At 41.9% G+C, this 15,891-nt stretch overlaps 1 protein-coding gene across 2 annotated transcripts in view; it reads right to left on the minus strand.

The window, feature by feature from the left end:
• rtet (major facilitator superfamily domain-containing protein rtet) overlaps positions 1-14,595 on the minus strand; it is a 40,482-nt gene extending 25,887 nt beyond the window's left edge. The window contains exons 1-8 of one of the 2 annotated variants that reach the window (XM_075676268.1): positions 14,484-14,595; positions 14,003-14,148; positions 10,877-10,967; positions 9,545-9,648; positions 6,533-6,691; positions 5,255-5,443; positions 1,777-1,873; positions 363-474 (exon numbers count right to left, since the gene is read on the minus strand). In XM_075676268.1, the coding sequence (XP_075532383.1) occupies positions 363-474; positions 1,777-1,873; positions 5,255-5,443; positions 6,533-6,691; positions 9,545-9,648; positions 10,877-10,967; positions 14,003-14,146 (896 nt within the window). In that variant the 5' untranslated portion in view covers positions 14,147-14,148; positions 14,484-14,595. Of the gene's footprint in view, positions 1-362; positions 475-1,776; positions 1,874-5,254; positions 5,444-6,532; positions 6,692-9,544; positions 9,649-10,876; positions 10,968-14,002; positions 14,149-14,351; positions 14,370-14,483 lie in introns of those variants that run through there. The other variant, XM_075676269.1, reaches the window with a different exon arrangement.
• Between the last annotated feature and the right edge of the window lie 1,296 nt (positions 14,596-15,891).

The raw sequence follows: 15,891 nt of genomic DNA on the forward strand, positions 1-15,891 counted from the left end.
TGAATCCCTGTGGGCGTTGCACAATGGCATGCAAAGGAATAATACTGAAGGCTTAGCCAACTTGATAGCTGGGGAAAAGGCCAATCATGTGGGAGGGCTGCATGGGCTACACAGGAAAGCCCCTTATGTTTCCAATTCCAGTTGCTGCTTTTTTTGTTTTATGTGATGCAGGCACACAACTCTGAAGGCACATGCTAGACATACTAGAATTACTTATTCAAAATATATACGTATGAAAAGGCACTCTCCTAAATGCTCAAAACCTAATGCATAGGCAAATAAATCTACCGAACAATGTAGTAAATGCATTAGACTAAGTAAAACTAACAAGAGTTCGCTTCACTTGCTGACTTATTACTTACCGTGTGTACTGAAACCTGCTGTGAGTTAGAAAGGACAATGAATACTCCAGGCCAGAATAGAACAGCAGGTATGAAAAATAAGCCAGGCCACACTGACGGAGAACCTGATGATCTGCAATATTCAATAAACTGGCCTTATTCATGACATTTTACATCAAATTTTCCTGGTACAAACATATGATACAGAACAAATTTCAAATACACACAACCTACAAATTAAAGGGGATACTTTCACGCAAGTTATTTAAGTGTTTTAGGTTATTCAAGTAGTTGAGTGTTAAGCTCTTATTAATGTCATTGGAGCGACGTAATGTCAATTAATGTCAATTAGGAGCGACGTAATCGTCGGCTGAAATTGCGCTGTAGCTCCGCCCCCCTTTGAGTGAGCGAGCGGAGCGGAGACCGGAAACCGCGGTGTTGTGAAGTCAAGTCTGCTTCGTTCCTTCGCAGCGTCCGCGACCGTGCCTGACCGCGCTTGTTTCTGCGTGCGTGCCACCGTAATCTGCTTCGATCGACTCTGCATTCCTTTGTTGGTGCGTCTGCGTGTATGTAGAGTGGTAGTCAACGTGCGTGGTAGTCAACGTGAGTGGTAATTAACGTGAGTGGTAGTCAACGTGAGTGGTAGTCAACGTGAGTGGTAGTCAACAGATGAAGGTCACTACACGTACTGCATGAACCGGGAAGCTTTTCACGCGTTTAAACCGTCTTTGTAGATTGCCGACAGCTTTGGACAGCGCACAAATGCCGACGATCGCATCCCCGCTTACGTTCCACGAGGAGGCATGCAGGAACACAACACTACAGTTGTTTGACCGGAAACGAGCTCACTAGATCGGCGAAAGATCGGCGAGATCACTAGATCGCTTTGAAAAAACATGCTCACCAAAGAGCATTTCCAACACCAGGAGATCCCAAGACTTTGCTTTCGTTCGCGTCGAAAGCACTGCTCGCACCAGCATCGTTTGCTTCTTCGAGAGGCCGGCTCTTCGCAATCGGCTCGTACATGTAGGGAGTAACGCCGAACTCCTCAGAAAAACGCAGTCTCTCTAAATTTTCCATTACCGTCTCAGAAAAACAGCACCAAACTACCTGGCACCGCGCTTCATGTGTAGCGGCAGCGGTCGGCAGCAGCAGAGTTGACGTCACGAGGCGCACCGACCAATCACAGGCGGAAACGAGACGCGCGAGCTGGGCGTGTCCGCTGCTGCACTTTTCGTCGAAATAAAATATATTTGCGCTTTCTTTCGCTCAATTTCGATACGATATTCGAATTCGGAGGGTTGAAAACCATAATGTACAGATGTTCACTCATTTTTTCTGGAAAACCTTTCAGCTTCCCTTTAAGGGGTTAAAGCTATGAAAAGGTAACACAACGGCATGTGTCATGTCATTCAAGTTCTAGAACCGCCCTTACCTTTGAGAGGAAGCTTTTGAACTGGCTGAAATGTGAACAACGATGCTGGGTTGACATAGGAAAGCGCTCCGGAGATACTAGAAGCAACTGAATGTGCCTGAAATAATACAAATTAAAACAAAGGTTTTTATTTTTTATTTTATTTTATTCAAAATACTCACAGACTCCAAATAAGAGTATTGTGTGAGGGGCCTATACATACTCAGATAATAAGTGGGGAAAACAAAAGCTCCATCTAAAATTTATCATGCACGCAAGTACTAAACATGAGTGCTACAATGCAAGATGCATTATAAGAAGGAGCTATTTACTTGGAGAAAGGCCAATGAAAGCAGTGTTCATTAAGTGGTCAAGTAAAGGGGTCCCACAGCAGTTTCAAGTGCCACATGAGTAAACACACTCAACAGATGCACCACACGACCACCAGCCGCCTTGCCAAAAATTTCTCCTTTTTCATATCCTGAACAAATTCTCTCACTCTTTTTCACACACGCACACACACACACACATGCACGCATGTGCACACACACGCACACACGCACACACGTGCATGCATGCATGCAATACCATCTTTAAAGATATGTGCAGAAAGACACCGGATTTTTTTTAATAACAAATACTTCACTGCCAGAATATACCAATGCTGGAAGTTATATGTAGTAAGTATTTTTACATGCTTGCTGCAGCCCATACTTATTTGGGAGCTCAATGTATAATTTGCTGTTTACGACTGCAGTGTGTAGAAATTCACATCAAACATTGTGAAGTGCTGGAGAAAAGGTATATGCAAAGCACAGTTGTGCTCCATTTACCAGCACTGCAGGGGCTGCCTTATAGAAATAGTTGTTTAGAAATGAGCCCTTTTACTGCTATATGCAACTATGGGCTCAGAATCCTGCTATCTCAGAAACATGACCTAAGAACATGTTTGATACCTGGCAACAAAAATACGACTCCCTACCACAGGCTGTGACATGGGGACGCTATCACTACTCTACAACCACATGGCATTGCTAGAAAAAAAAAACATGGAGAGTAAAGGTTGCAATATAAACTTACTCTTTTAGTGCACAAAATCGTCTTTAAGGATAACATTAAAGGTAACATCAGAAAATAGGAAATCCCCTTTTTTTTATATTAAAATTAAACTTGAAAAGTGCTGTTAAGTGAACAGATTCCATAGCCTCAGAGATTTACAATGCCATGTCCTAAGCGCCCCATTACACATATGGACAGGCCACATTCAAGGTTGCATTAAAAATGTAAAATCCTTTCTTTTTAAACATGAGTACTGTAGAATGAAAAAAATTTGCTATGCTTGTGGTTTACAAGCATAATCAATCAGAGCATCTAACATGCCAGAGAGAATCTCGTGGGCTAAATAGCTTAAAATTTTTCCATATCATTAATAACGCTAATCACCACTAGGTGTATGAACTTTCCTACTTGCTGGGGCACAAAGTGACTACGGTTACTGAGCAGTACACAGTGGCGTTCGAGCAATGATCAATTGAGCACTGCTCCTGTAAACATATTTAGTTGGCCATATGATTGAAGTGGCCAAGTCATGCGAAGGACTGCATGGAACTGGAGCTGCTTACATCAACTTAGGGCTTCAGAATGTGTAACACCACACTGTTTAATATTTTGTATACTTTAACACATAAGAACAACATGAAAAACGTAGAGAACAAGTAGAATTGAATGAAAATGCTGTGGATGGTGCCCAGACTAGCGAATGATGCGAGTAATTGCCCTAACAGCATGCGAGTGGCACACACAGCCCTTCTGCAGGCAGCACTCAAGGCTTATAAGTAAAACTTAGTTCATTCGGATTTCACGAGGCCGAAAAGAATGTTTGAATTAACTGAATGTTGCATTATTGAGGGTATCAAGAAAACAACAAACAAATGCTTACTACGTTAACATACTTCTATTTACTGAATGAATCAGCAAATCGCATTTCTCTTTTGCACATAAAAAGTGCGAAAGCTGCAATTCTTGTCACTTCATGACTGATTAGCACTTGCAGCGACGAATGCCTCGCAACTTCTTTTGTAGCTCAGCTGTGGCAAGTGTCTTCATCCGGTACACGCTTCTTACTACTGCGTGCACATTCCGATTATTTTTTCGCCAGTGAGCTGGTCGAAAACAGATCATTCCTCTATATTGATGTAGCCAGTGCTCTTCATCCTCGACGGCTTCCACCGTGTTTGTGACACTGCATGCAACCACTGCACTAAGTCAAAACAAAACTACTGTTTTGCCGCAACTGCTGCAGACAAAATTGTGGTCGCTATTTATGCGATCATGGACAATAATCATGCAGTTCTGAAGCCACGCAGCCGACACGCACACCGAGTCAAAGTGAAACTACTGCTTGCCACAACTGCTGTAGATGAAAACCATCATAGTACACTATAAAACTGTTGTCACAATCGAAGCAATCAAGGATGGCGACTATGCAGTTATGAAGGCACGCGACCAACGCAGTGTTATGTTATGCAAAGTGGTAAATGCTAGAATAAGGTCTGTAAAGGCACAAACAGGGCACAAAGCATTCCAGCGTTACTGCTGTTCATGTACGACTTTTGCTGATCACTACGGTGATGTGGACCCCGCTGGTTCATTTTGGTTGGAAGCTGCTTTTGCTCTTTCGTGGCTTGTTGTCCGAATTAACCAGTGTGCAGCCAAATACGTCTGAATTAACAAGAGTTTGGTTCCACTGAATAATGCATACACCTGCCGGGGCCAGAGAACGAGTTTGAAGTATCTGATTTTCCTAATTAACTAGGGTCGAATTAACAAGGTTTTACTGTAGTAACAACACAGGTGCTGTCTAGGGAGGCCTTAAAGGTGCATTAAATAGTAATGCTACTACTAACCTACTTTAGATTGATTGGGTATTTTTTCAACACGCTATTTTTATTCAATTAGCAGAAGAAGGTAATTATTAGTTGCAGAGAAACAGAGCCCAAACTTCCCTTTTCTCAATTTCACATTGAAACCACAATGCTCATACATCATTGTGAGGCTAAAGATTTCAAAGTATTTCCTCCATCTTCTATGCATCTTTTTGGCTTACCATGCCTCCACTCCTTAAAGGGCTGACATTCTTCATATTGCAGAAGCATGCAGCTTAACAAAACATCACTGTTTGGGGATGGTTTAGCAGCAAACCACCACTCACACTAATGCTAATGACAGTCTTTTCAACCATCTAGTCAAGAAGTGCTGGAAAGTGGCTGCAGAGGGGATCATAAGTAGCAATGCCTCCTATGTCTGTACCTGTTCTGCATCCACATCTCAAATGTAGTTTACAAATACAGCTTAACTAGTTTCCACATCTAATATTCACATATTCACAAGTATACTCCAGATGTGGATGCTGCACTGCTTATGTAACTGTAAGGAAACCACTATCGAAAGAAGCTATTGTGAACATTAAAGAAATCTCCATGCTAGCAAGTATACTCACACGTTTCTCCCGAGGCAACGACTCTGTAAACATAAGGCTCAGGAACAATATGTCCAGGAGGGCAAGCAGAAGGGCAAAGATTGCAGGGCCAACGTAGAACTCAGTAGAGCCTTTACTTGCCACAGCAAATTGGGCACCAATGAGGGGTCCCACAATAAATCCAATAGAAAAGGCAACACCAATGAGTGCCTGTGAACAAATGTGGTGAAGGTAAGTGCATGCTCACGGAACTACAAGAAATCTAGAACTCGAATCAGACCACCCCACTCACTGTGGTAAAAATTCAGACCGTTACACGAAAATGTGCATATGATGCATGCCTTTTGATACATTTGAACCTCAATTAAGCGGTCATACCTTTTGCCAAAATTTTTTTTTACAAGGAGGTTTCCATTATTTAGTTGTGCAAATTATCTTTCTTGTCCCAATAACAGTTATGTTGGATAACATGCGACATCAACAAGCATATCCAGATTCAAATTGTTTGGCTATGTCAGGGAAGGATGAAAGCACCACCACCATCGTGTGCATGGAAGTCTTTAGGGTGCAGAATATACCTATAATTTTGAAAGACATCTTTAACATTTTACAAACTTGCCTACCATAAATACTGTATTTAAAGGCAAAAAAATACTAAGATTTGCTGAAACATGCTTAATATACTGCATAAACTCATGTAAGGGCCGCACCCATGTAAGGGCCGCGTCCCCAACTTGCAGCCCAAAATCTGGGGAAAAAAATTTCGAGCAGAGAAGCAATTGTGTTCAGTGCCCTGATGCCGCACGCACGCATCGGTGAATATTCACGTGCTGTGTACTTCCATGTGCCAACTACTAGATGGCGACAACCATTTACAGTGAAAAAATTGTGGAACTGTGAAAAAGAATTGTGAAAAAAAAAAAGTATGTCCCTTACATGAGTCTATACAGTAGTTTTATGATTTAAATGTTGACTGTTCATAAAAAAATGCTACTCCTGCTGCTTTCATATCAAGTAACAAAGTTTCAGCAAAGCTGAGGCCACTGGTGATGCAGAACTTTCCGACACTCCCCATGACATAAGTTAAAGAGTTGGCAGCCTAAGTTTGAATACAACACTTTGTACATTTGCGTAATTATTTTATCCCCAGCTACTCCATCTAGAGAAGCAGATGGAGCTCCTAGCTTGCATTCAAGAAAATACAGTATTGTTACTGTGCCAATCTCTGCCACTGCTTCCCCTGGCTAGTCTCATCACCTTATGTTATTGAACAATGCACAAAATGGAGGTACTGCTTACCATTCCTTTGCCTCGAAGCTTGGAATTGCAGACATCTGTAATAACAGCTGTGCTTAGGCTTATGTTACCCTTGCTGATGCCACCAATGATGCGTGAGAGCACAAACAGTGCAAAGCTGTTGGACACAGCCCACACGGCATAAGAAAGTGCGACTCCACACTGAAAAATTACAAAGAAGAAAAAAGGAGTATACACATGAATTGATCATAGTATTTACATACATATAATTCTTACTGCAATGTAACAATGGCATAGCAGTGCTGAAATCGTTATCAAGCACTTGTGGTTTAAGCAAGAAGCTTGCAAAGACACAGACCTTTGCGCTAACTGTATCATGCTGGGTAGGATGCAGCAGATGGTGCAAGAAAGCAAGCAGAGTGTGCTTTCCAGAATTTCATGCCGCCCAAATATAAAGGAAAAATGCTATTAAAAAAATTAAATTATGGGGTTTTACGTGCCAAAACCACTTTCTGATTATGAGGCACGCCATAGTGGAGCACTCCGGAGATTTCGACCACCTGGGGTAAATCTAAGTACACGGGTGTTTTCGCATTTCGCCCCCATCGAAATGCGGCCGCCGTGGCCGGGATTCGATCCCGCGACCTTGTGCTCAGCAGCCCAACACCATAGCCACTGAGCAACCACGGCGGGTAAAATGCTATAAACAATTAGCCAAAGTGAATACAGTTTCTATTGTACTGCTGCCCAGAAAAACCTTTGCCACTCTTCTGAACTTGTTAGGTGAAAAGAGATATTTTATTCTAATGGCAACTGTTAGCAGCACAAAGCACTGTTGTTCTATCTGTACTCAACTTTTTTACATGGTTTCATGATGCAAGAGTAGTCATCAGTCTAGATGTATTACGCAGTGATCACATGCACTTTTATAATTTTTTAGATCTAGTGAACAGCAATTGCCTTTGCAAAATTTTTTTACATTCTAAAACTAGTCTGTTCAGTTTGGTTAGGGCACTAGCCAGAACAGACCAACCTTTGTTTAAAAACAAACAAACTGCCTTTGAAATTTAACACTGTGACAATACTGAGTACAACTAACAGAATTAGAATTTCAAGTCGTTTTAGCTGACAACATTGTGGCGCCAGCTTACTACCATGAAATAGATTTTTAGATGTCGCAATCACCATCTAAACATGACCGCAGGTTTTACCTAAAGGGATAGTGAACAAATCTTTTGCTGCCAAGATTTTTAGCCCAAATGAAAACTTGGATGCTGAAAGTGGTTGACACAACCGTGTTTTAAGGCAGAAACTAGGGGAAAATAATGAATGTAATGCATTTTTCACAAAATACTGCATCTAGCAGCCACGCCGTGAATTAGAGGAAGTGACATTTCTGTTATGTTGTCTGCGCTGGATACCGGCATGCCAGTCATCGCCCGCATGGACGGCGGCGGAGGCCAGCAAACAATGTCTCCACTGAGCAGTTGCTTGCGGCCACATACTTGTTTACGGAGCTTGTGCCCCAATATCGCTGTTTGTGCTGTGTGCTATGTGCTGCTTTGTAATGTGATCAGTGAAGCACCTGGCACAACGCAGTGGAATGGCTCTACAATGCTGCGTGCAAAGGTCTGAGAAAAATATTGTCGGGTGAGACAGGACATACCTTTCCGGCAGAGCTGAAGCTTCGAAGGATATGGATTCACACTGCGCACCCATCGCAGCCAACATGGGTACTGTCAAAGCGCGACTTTCTGCACTCCGAACACTTCAAGGACGGTGACTATCAGACAAGCCCTGCTTTGCTGCAGAGCTGCAGCATGTCAGCGAAAGGGTGCTATGGTACCACAGTAGCAGGGTCTTTTAATACTTTTCATCTGGTCAGATAGATAGTGATCCAAAGAAAGAAATGGCGCTTGACTCTGCAACCCCTGAGGGAACATGGCCATATGGTCATGAAACTTCAGCATAACGCTATGAGAGAGCTTTACATAGCGTCCACAGTGGACACACCACAGTGCTAGCGCAAGTACAAGGACTGGAGCAGACGACGAACGAACGCCACAGGTGTTCTATGTGTACGCTCGCTACTGCGCAATGGTCGGCTGCCAGTACCGGCGTGTGAATATTGTTGACACAACATGCAAATTGCCGCCCTGTTTCTGTAAAGTGTTCAGAAACTTAAGCGCAAACAATTTCGAAACAACTTTAATGCTTTGTTATAACACCTGCTGCTGCTGCTGCTGCAAGCCAGCACACATGACGTCTCGGTGGTCAGCGCGTAGACCACGCATACGCGTACAGCCGCTCCCAATCCTCCAAAAATACGGCCATCCGCTGAAAAATATGTGAAATAAGCACTGCCTATCAGAACAGTAGCGTCTTCTGACTCATATTTCAATGCTTGCCTCATTTCTTCAGATTTTTGTTCAGTATCCCTTTAATGATCCTGTGGACAACTAGAATAAAGCACCTGATGACACAAGCACTATACTCACGGACAAATTTCTGTGGCCATGAAGGGAAACCTACAGAGACAAAGCATGCACAAGTGAGAGCGCCTCCGAAAAGATTCCCGTATTTTAATCCACATTCATTTAGGCTGGGGAAGAGAAAACATAAATACCTTATTAGCAACAGTTAAATAAGACAGAACACACCACTGTGTGTAAAGGTTTACTTATTTTGCAGTTTTTCCCTTTCGTGTCTGGGCAAACTTGAAACTATTGCACATGGACGCTGTGTCGATTCAGCGCCTGTTCCAAGCCACCAAAAGTGCTGTAAAACGCTGCCGGACTACTTGGCAAGGTAGCACATGTGCAGTAGCCACGTACCTGTAGCTTTTCCTTAATAGCCACAGAAAGTTGTCCAAGAGTATAGCAAGTGCTCAACTTGAACATATATTCTCAACACTAAATCTACTTAACCGTTTCCCATGCACCTTTGCTACTATACATATGACAGTTTTAAAAGGTTACTGAAGAAGAAAACGCTAAGACATTTTTGGAGGATGGATGTTAAATATTCAAGGTTATGTTATGCCATGGTACATACCGTTGTTAATGTGAGCATCCATTTTCGTCCATAGACATCCGACAATGAGCCAATTAAAGGTGCAGCCAGAAACTGAAGAAATGAGTACAAAGCCCCGATGCAACCTGCATTCAAGAATAGAAGTTTAGCAAATGTTTTAAACTGAACATTTAAGAGAACTATAAAATAAAGCCTGCGCATACATAACAAAAGAGAATATGCACAAATGCTTTAATTTATGGAGGATTCACTTAAGTTTCACTTAAGTTTTTTTTTTTCAGGATTCAGCCTATAACAAGGAAGCTTAAGCAAATGTCTTGAGATTTACTTTGCCTTTGAGAAGCTGTAAATCCCTCTTGTGTGGTTTCTGCACTTATTGTTTCATGTAACCTGTGACAAAAACATGCCAAAAATAATTTCTCCTACAGGATATGATGTAACAGCTTATTTTGCTCTTCAATGAGTGGAACACGTAGCAGATAAACTATAAATCGGCATGGATGACGGCGATGGCAACAAAAACAACATTAATAATAATAACTTAATACTTTTATTTCCCAGCAACTCATTTGGAAGTTTTCTTTTTTTCATTTCTTTAATATAGGTGACAAATACAACATATATGACACAAGACAGAGGAAAAAACTACCTGCATTTTTTTTTGTGCTGGAATACAAAGCAATAGGACAATTCGCATAAAGTATAACACGATAGCGTTAAGCACCCGTGTCGCAGAAAACATGGTGTTGGCGTTCGCCATCGATGGCATTGCCCATTGGAAAAAATCATCCCGAACCACAACCATGCAGGCCCTCTGCATGGCACATAGGCGTTACTGGACTAACTGAATTTTTCAAAGTAAGATGCGTCAGAAAATTTGTAAAGTCCGACTTACACCCACCCTACCGACATGACAGCGTTGGACTGTGACTTGAATATATGAGAAAACCTCATTTTTGTTACGCAGAAACTCAAACACAAATCCCTTTATCCTTTTCTGCGGGGACATGAGCCACTGATGAGTCACAGCTTGTAGCCTCTGCTTTACGGAGATATGAGCCATTGCTCTGCTCTGCACTGCCGCCGGGATCAGCCACCATTGTTTTCTATCGGGCCTCGTGTCGCAGAATATCCGTTGTCACTGTCGGTGTCAACAAGACCCGATGACACTACCACATTCCACTCTTAAAGACGAAGCTTAAGCGTCCTCCAAGTTTTTTTCACGCTAATATACACTATGAGGATGGAGCAAAGTGCCCACAATTTGCTTCATGAAGACAATTCCACATGAGCCCTTCAATGAAAGTGAGCAGAAAGCATGTTGCAGAGTAATTTTAGACATTTGTACACTACCTCCAAAAAAGACTTTGTTGAGACTGCTTGGTGCTCCTATGAAACTCTGAAGATGCTTGATGCACCCTTCTAGCCATGGATACAAGCCATCCTGTTAAAGACAAGCACAACAATAAGTACAGCACTGTGGCTAATGCCACAAGAAACCTCACAAAGAATGTTAACATAGACAAGGTGTTGGCTTGTCGCTTCCTTCCCTTCCTTTTGTTGTGTGTTAAGTAAATAAACAAATAATCGTCCACAATGTGAGGGTTGCTGAAGATCGTCTTAATATAAGTTAATGAAAGAACATCAGAAGTAACTTACCAACGAACTACTTGCTTGGAAAAGGAGCACTGAAGCTAACTTTAAAAGCCAAGCCCTATTATTTCCATTAGAAAAGATTGTGCAAAGAGAAATGAAAGAGACTGGGAGCAAAGAAATGTGTCAGTCAGAGTGGTGGCCAATACTCTCTAGTGCTTACATGCGATTTGGTTAAGAAAATTTTACAGGCACTTTAATAGGCAAAATCCTCTCTCTCCACCTACCAAATATATATAAACTGAATACAAATATTCAAATATACTGCCTTGGAAAAACAAATTAATATGAAATATTTTATTATTCCTGTAAGTTAGACCATGCCAAAGAAATGACTGCCTTTTGCAGAGCAATGCAGTTAGCTGCTGTGGTGCCTATGCCATGTGGAGAAGCAAGCTCTTCTGGAACAGCTACACTTTCTATGCACTCTATCTTCATCCCTGAACAGCAGAGCTTCCAGTTCCTTTCATTCTGTGTTCCATCAAGCTTGGTATACAACTATAAGAACATACAATGTGTTTTGTCAACCTATGGAATTGAGACCTGCTGAATAAGCTGCTATTTAGAAGCAACCTGTGCTGGGATGATGCAATGATTCTATGTCGATGACACTTCTTGTAGCACTTCCTCAGTGGCACGAGCAGCACTCTGCCCATGTTATCAGTGGAATCGGCCGGTTATGAATGGTACATGATAAGAGTTGCATAGAATCGAGCGGAAGGAATCGCTACATTACACCAGCTTTGTTCTGATTCCGCCCCACTTTGAGTTGTAATACAGAAACTTTAAATGACATGTCTGTCATGTATGATATGAAAAATAGGCCGTATTCCCTGATATAGATTTATGGAGAAAGAAAAAAAACGTAAACAACTAGGAGATTTCCATGGAGTGTTAAAGGAGGTAAAAATTAGGCTCACATCTAAGTAAAAGCTGAACAAGACAGCGCACATTTGGCATAGCACCCTGAACATAAATTGCTAAAGGGATACTAAAAGAAACATTAAATCGATTTACACTGATAAAATATTTTTTAAAAGCTTTACTTCCATTAATTTCATAACAAGCTGATTATTATACGAGAAAATGAAAGTCAAAGCTTAACTTCGTAAATTTTGTGCCAAAACCCTATCACCGGTACATCAGAGTGCATTTTGGATTTCAAAGTATTTTATGGTATTTGGGCCAAGTTGGCTTAGTGGAAGTTCTAGAAACTTCACATCTTCGATCTTAAGCTCCTTTAGAACAGTAACCTAGATAAACGATTATCTAGGTTCCTACCAGATCCTGTCAAAACATGTGACGTCTTGGCAAGCTGGTGTGGGAACTTCTGGGGCAGTGTCGCCACCAGTCTTTCGTTATTGCGTCTTTTCTGGCTTACCAAACCTCTTCTCATGGCAAGAGTGACTTGCCTAGTATTGTAGAGGGGCAATTTACTAGCACAGGAACTCAATTTCCTCTTTAGTGTCCCTTTAGGACTGCAAATGTGAAAAGTAAATAATTGAAATACAAATTAAGCATGCACTCGATTACATGGCAACATAAAACATAACTGAAACAATGCATAGCTACAAGCATTTGCTTAGTTTTAAGTGAACTCAATTTCCTCCTTTAGCATCCCTTTAAGACCGCAAATGCGAAAAGTAAATAATTGAAAATACAAATCAAGCATGCACTTGACTACACGGCAACATAAGTCATTAGAACCAAAACAGTGCATAGTTGCAAGCATTTGTCTAGTTTTAAATAATGGTTATGCAGCACAACTATAAGAGCTGAAAACCCAATGCTTTTTACAAAGTTGTGACCCCCAAATGGGAATAAAAAACTTGCATCTTAGGCAGTTGCATTCAACAATTAGCATTGTTTCTTTTGCAAAATAGAAGTTGTGTAAAGGCCATGTTTATCATCATAGTGCCTATGTCTGGCTGAAGCTCGTATTTTATTTTTCAGTTTTTATCATGATTAACAACTTATATTATCCAAGGACAAAAGTCCTAAAGTTGTTTAACCTATGCATAAAATCAATGTTCCCGTACCAAAACCTTTTGTTCAGCAGCATGTGAAAGCTATCAATCAATGTGACTAACACCTTGTGGCAAGGTAATGTAAACATTCTTTTCCAAAGCATGGATAGAGATATGAAAGAAGTAGGTGAGACAATAAGGCTGCCATGCAAGCTTCCTTGAAAACGCAAAATTTACATGTAGAGCAGTTGCACATATTTTATGTTTAGCTTCTACCTAACACTTTATAAAAAGTCAAATTTCAAATTAAATATACAAGAACTTAACTTGTGTGGAGCCTGATATATGTCCTAAAGATATGTAAGGAAACAATGAAGAATAAAAGAAAAGAAAGAAAAAAAGAAAACAAGCAAGATCCTGCATTTCAAGGATCTTGCCCTTTTCACTTCTTGTTTCGAATACTTACTGTTATCAATTCAAGAGTACCATGCGGCTGTGCAAATACGCGGAAATGTTCTTGATGAACAAAGTTAAAATTTTAGCACAGAAGGGCTTCAATGCAGGCAAATGACCATATAGGGCAAAATGCGGAGAACCCCTCAAAAATAGATGACACCGTCCGCATGATAATGTAAAGCACAGATGACAAAGGAGAAGAAATCATTCAGCATCGTGTCAAAAATTTATACTTCGCTTGTTCTTTTTTATGCACAAAAGCAATCAAAGAAAACAGAGTAAATATATGCGGTAATCTGAAACAATACTGTAACAGTGGTATAACTGCGGTCAATGCACAAATTCTCCGTTTAATACACACGCACGGACAAAGTACAGTATACGCCGACCAGATGACACTCACCTTGTCATGGTGGCTGTAGTAATCTAATATAGATGGCAAGAGTGGCAGGATCACGGTAAATCCCAAGAGATCGATGACAAGGTAGATAAATATTATGTACACAGTGCGTGGAACTCGTTCACCTTGAGCTGTTGAAATTGTCATCCCTGAAACAGCAAACCGAGAAGCTATTAACGTCCACAACCGCCTATACACGCATGCAACATGCATGTGTTCGAGGAGCATCCACAATTGTTTCAAATAAACGTCGCTGCACTGACAATCAGTTATGAAATATGGAACTCAGTTCCACGTCGCCAGATGACAACTAGGAAACTTGTTCTGGGGCCCAAAGTTGCTTCATATTTACCTGACACACACACGAAAAAGGACAGAGTAGTGAACACAATGCTTGAACACTATGCAGTAGCTTGGTTAGAGCGTTCTATGCGTGCGTGCTCCTTTTCAAAATGATGACGCTAGGAAAAGGTAGACAAGATACCTCACGCTGATCAAGTCGGCGAAAACAAGCACAAGCAAAAATATGCGAGGTTAGTAGTTGGTTGCGCCCGTTTTACACCAGAGGCAACGGCAACATGTGGGGCAAGCGCATATGCATAGGGTATAGACAACCTACACAACCCACATAATCTCTGAGACAACCGCAACTTCCGCGACATTTTCCTCTTCGCTGCTCGGCGCATTTTCACGCTGCAATTATTTTGTCATTGTTACGACGGACGGAAAGTGACATTAATGAAAATAAAATACTAGTTACAGAATAGTATATTTTAAGAATAATCGCCTGCTTTTGTGAAACTTACGGCAACAGTCGACAAGTACTGTGGCAGGAACCGCAGCGAAACCTATGAGTGTATGTCGTTCAATAATAATAAACGCTACCGTTTTACGAGCTTTATTTTAGCATGCAATGATGGCAGCATGTCGCGCGCAGCGTCGTTCACGAATGCTTTTGTGAGGCTGCCGATCATAGTTCTTGCGTTAGAAGCATGAAGTTTGTTTTGTTCCTCACTGGCAACGGAAAATTGAGTGACGTATTTTATGACCATACGTTTATTAATGCCAAAACATTATATTCCCCTTGAAGAAGATAATCCGGCGTGCGTCCGGCGTTAACACCCGATGGTACCGATTGATTGAAAACTTTATTGTTCCACCGAGCTGGGGTGCCCGCCTCTTAACCTACTCGTAGGTAGGGGGGGAGGACGAAGCAGTCCCCGCGCGTTGAGGACGGTGAGTCTTCACGGCCTCAACGGCCAGGCGGATTGCTCGACGCTGGTCGTCTTCAGCCTCGCTCTGGAGCAAGGCCTCCCAGGCTTCTCTACTGTCAATGTTTTCCTTGGCCCCTGGGGAGCCAGCACACTCCCATATTATATGGTCTAGCGTACCTTTTTGCTTACAAATTTTGCAGAGGGCGTCGTTATAGTCCCTCGTCTGTGTTAAGTAGATCCAATGTGGTGATGTATAATTGTTTCCCTGGAGGCGTCGCCAAATGCGAGCGTCCTCCAGAGAGAGAGACCGATGCGGAGGCGGAAAGATTCTTCTTTCGGCTTTGTAGTGATCGACAATTTCCCTGTACGTGATCATGCTATCTTTTATCGCTGGAACTGGCTGCTCTAGAGTTGCCCGGTGGTAGAGGGCTCGGGCAAGCTCGTGAGCGGCTTCGTTGCCTGGGACTTCTTCATGGGCCGGTACCCAAATAAAAGTTAGTTCCCTCTTGGGAGGGTTTTTGAGTAGAATGTGGAGGGCTTCTTCCGAGATTCTCCCTTTGTTAAAATTTCGGATAGCTAATTTGTTATGGCATAATATTACTCCCGCTTTTGTACCCGCACAAGCGAGCGCTACTGCAACCTCCTCGGCTGTACAGGCGTCCCTCGTGCACGTGGAGC

This window comes from Dermacentor variabilis, chromosome 1 (genome assembly GCF_050947875.1).
Source record: "Dermacentor variabilis isolate Ectoservices chromosome 1, ASM5094787v1, whole genome shotgun sequence".
Lineage (NCBI taxonomy): Eukaryota > Metazoa > Arthropoda > Arachnida > Ixodida > Ixodidae > Dermacentor > Dermacentor variabilis.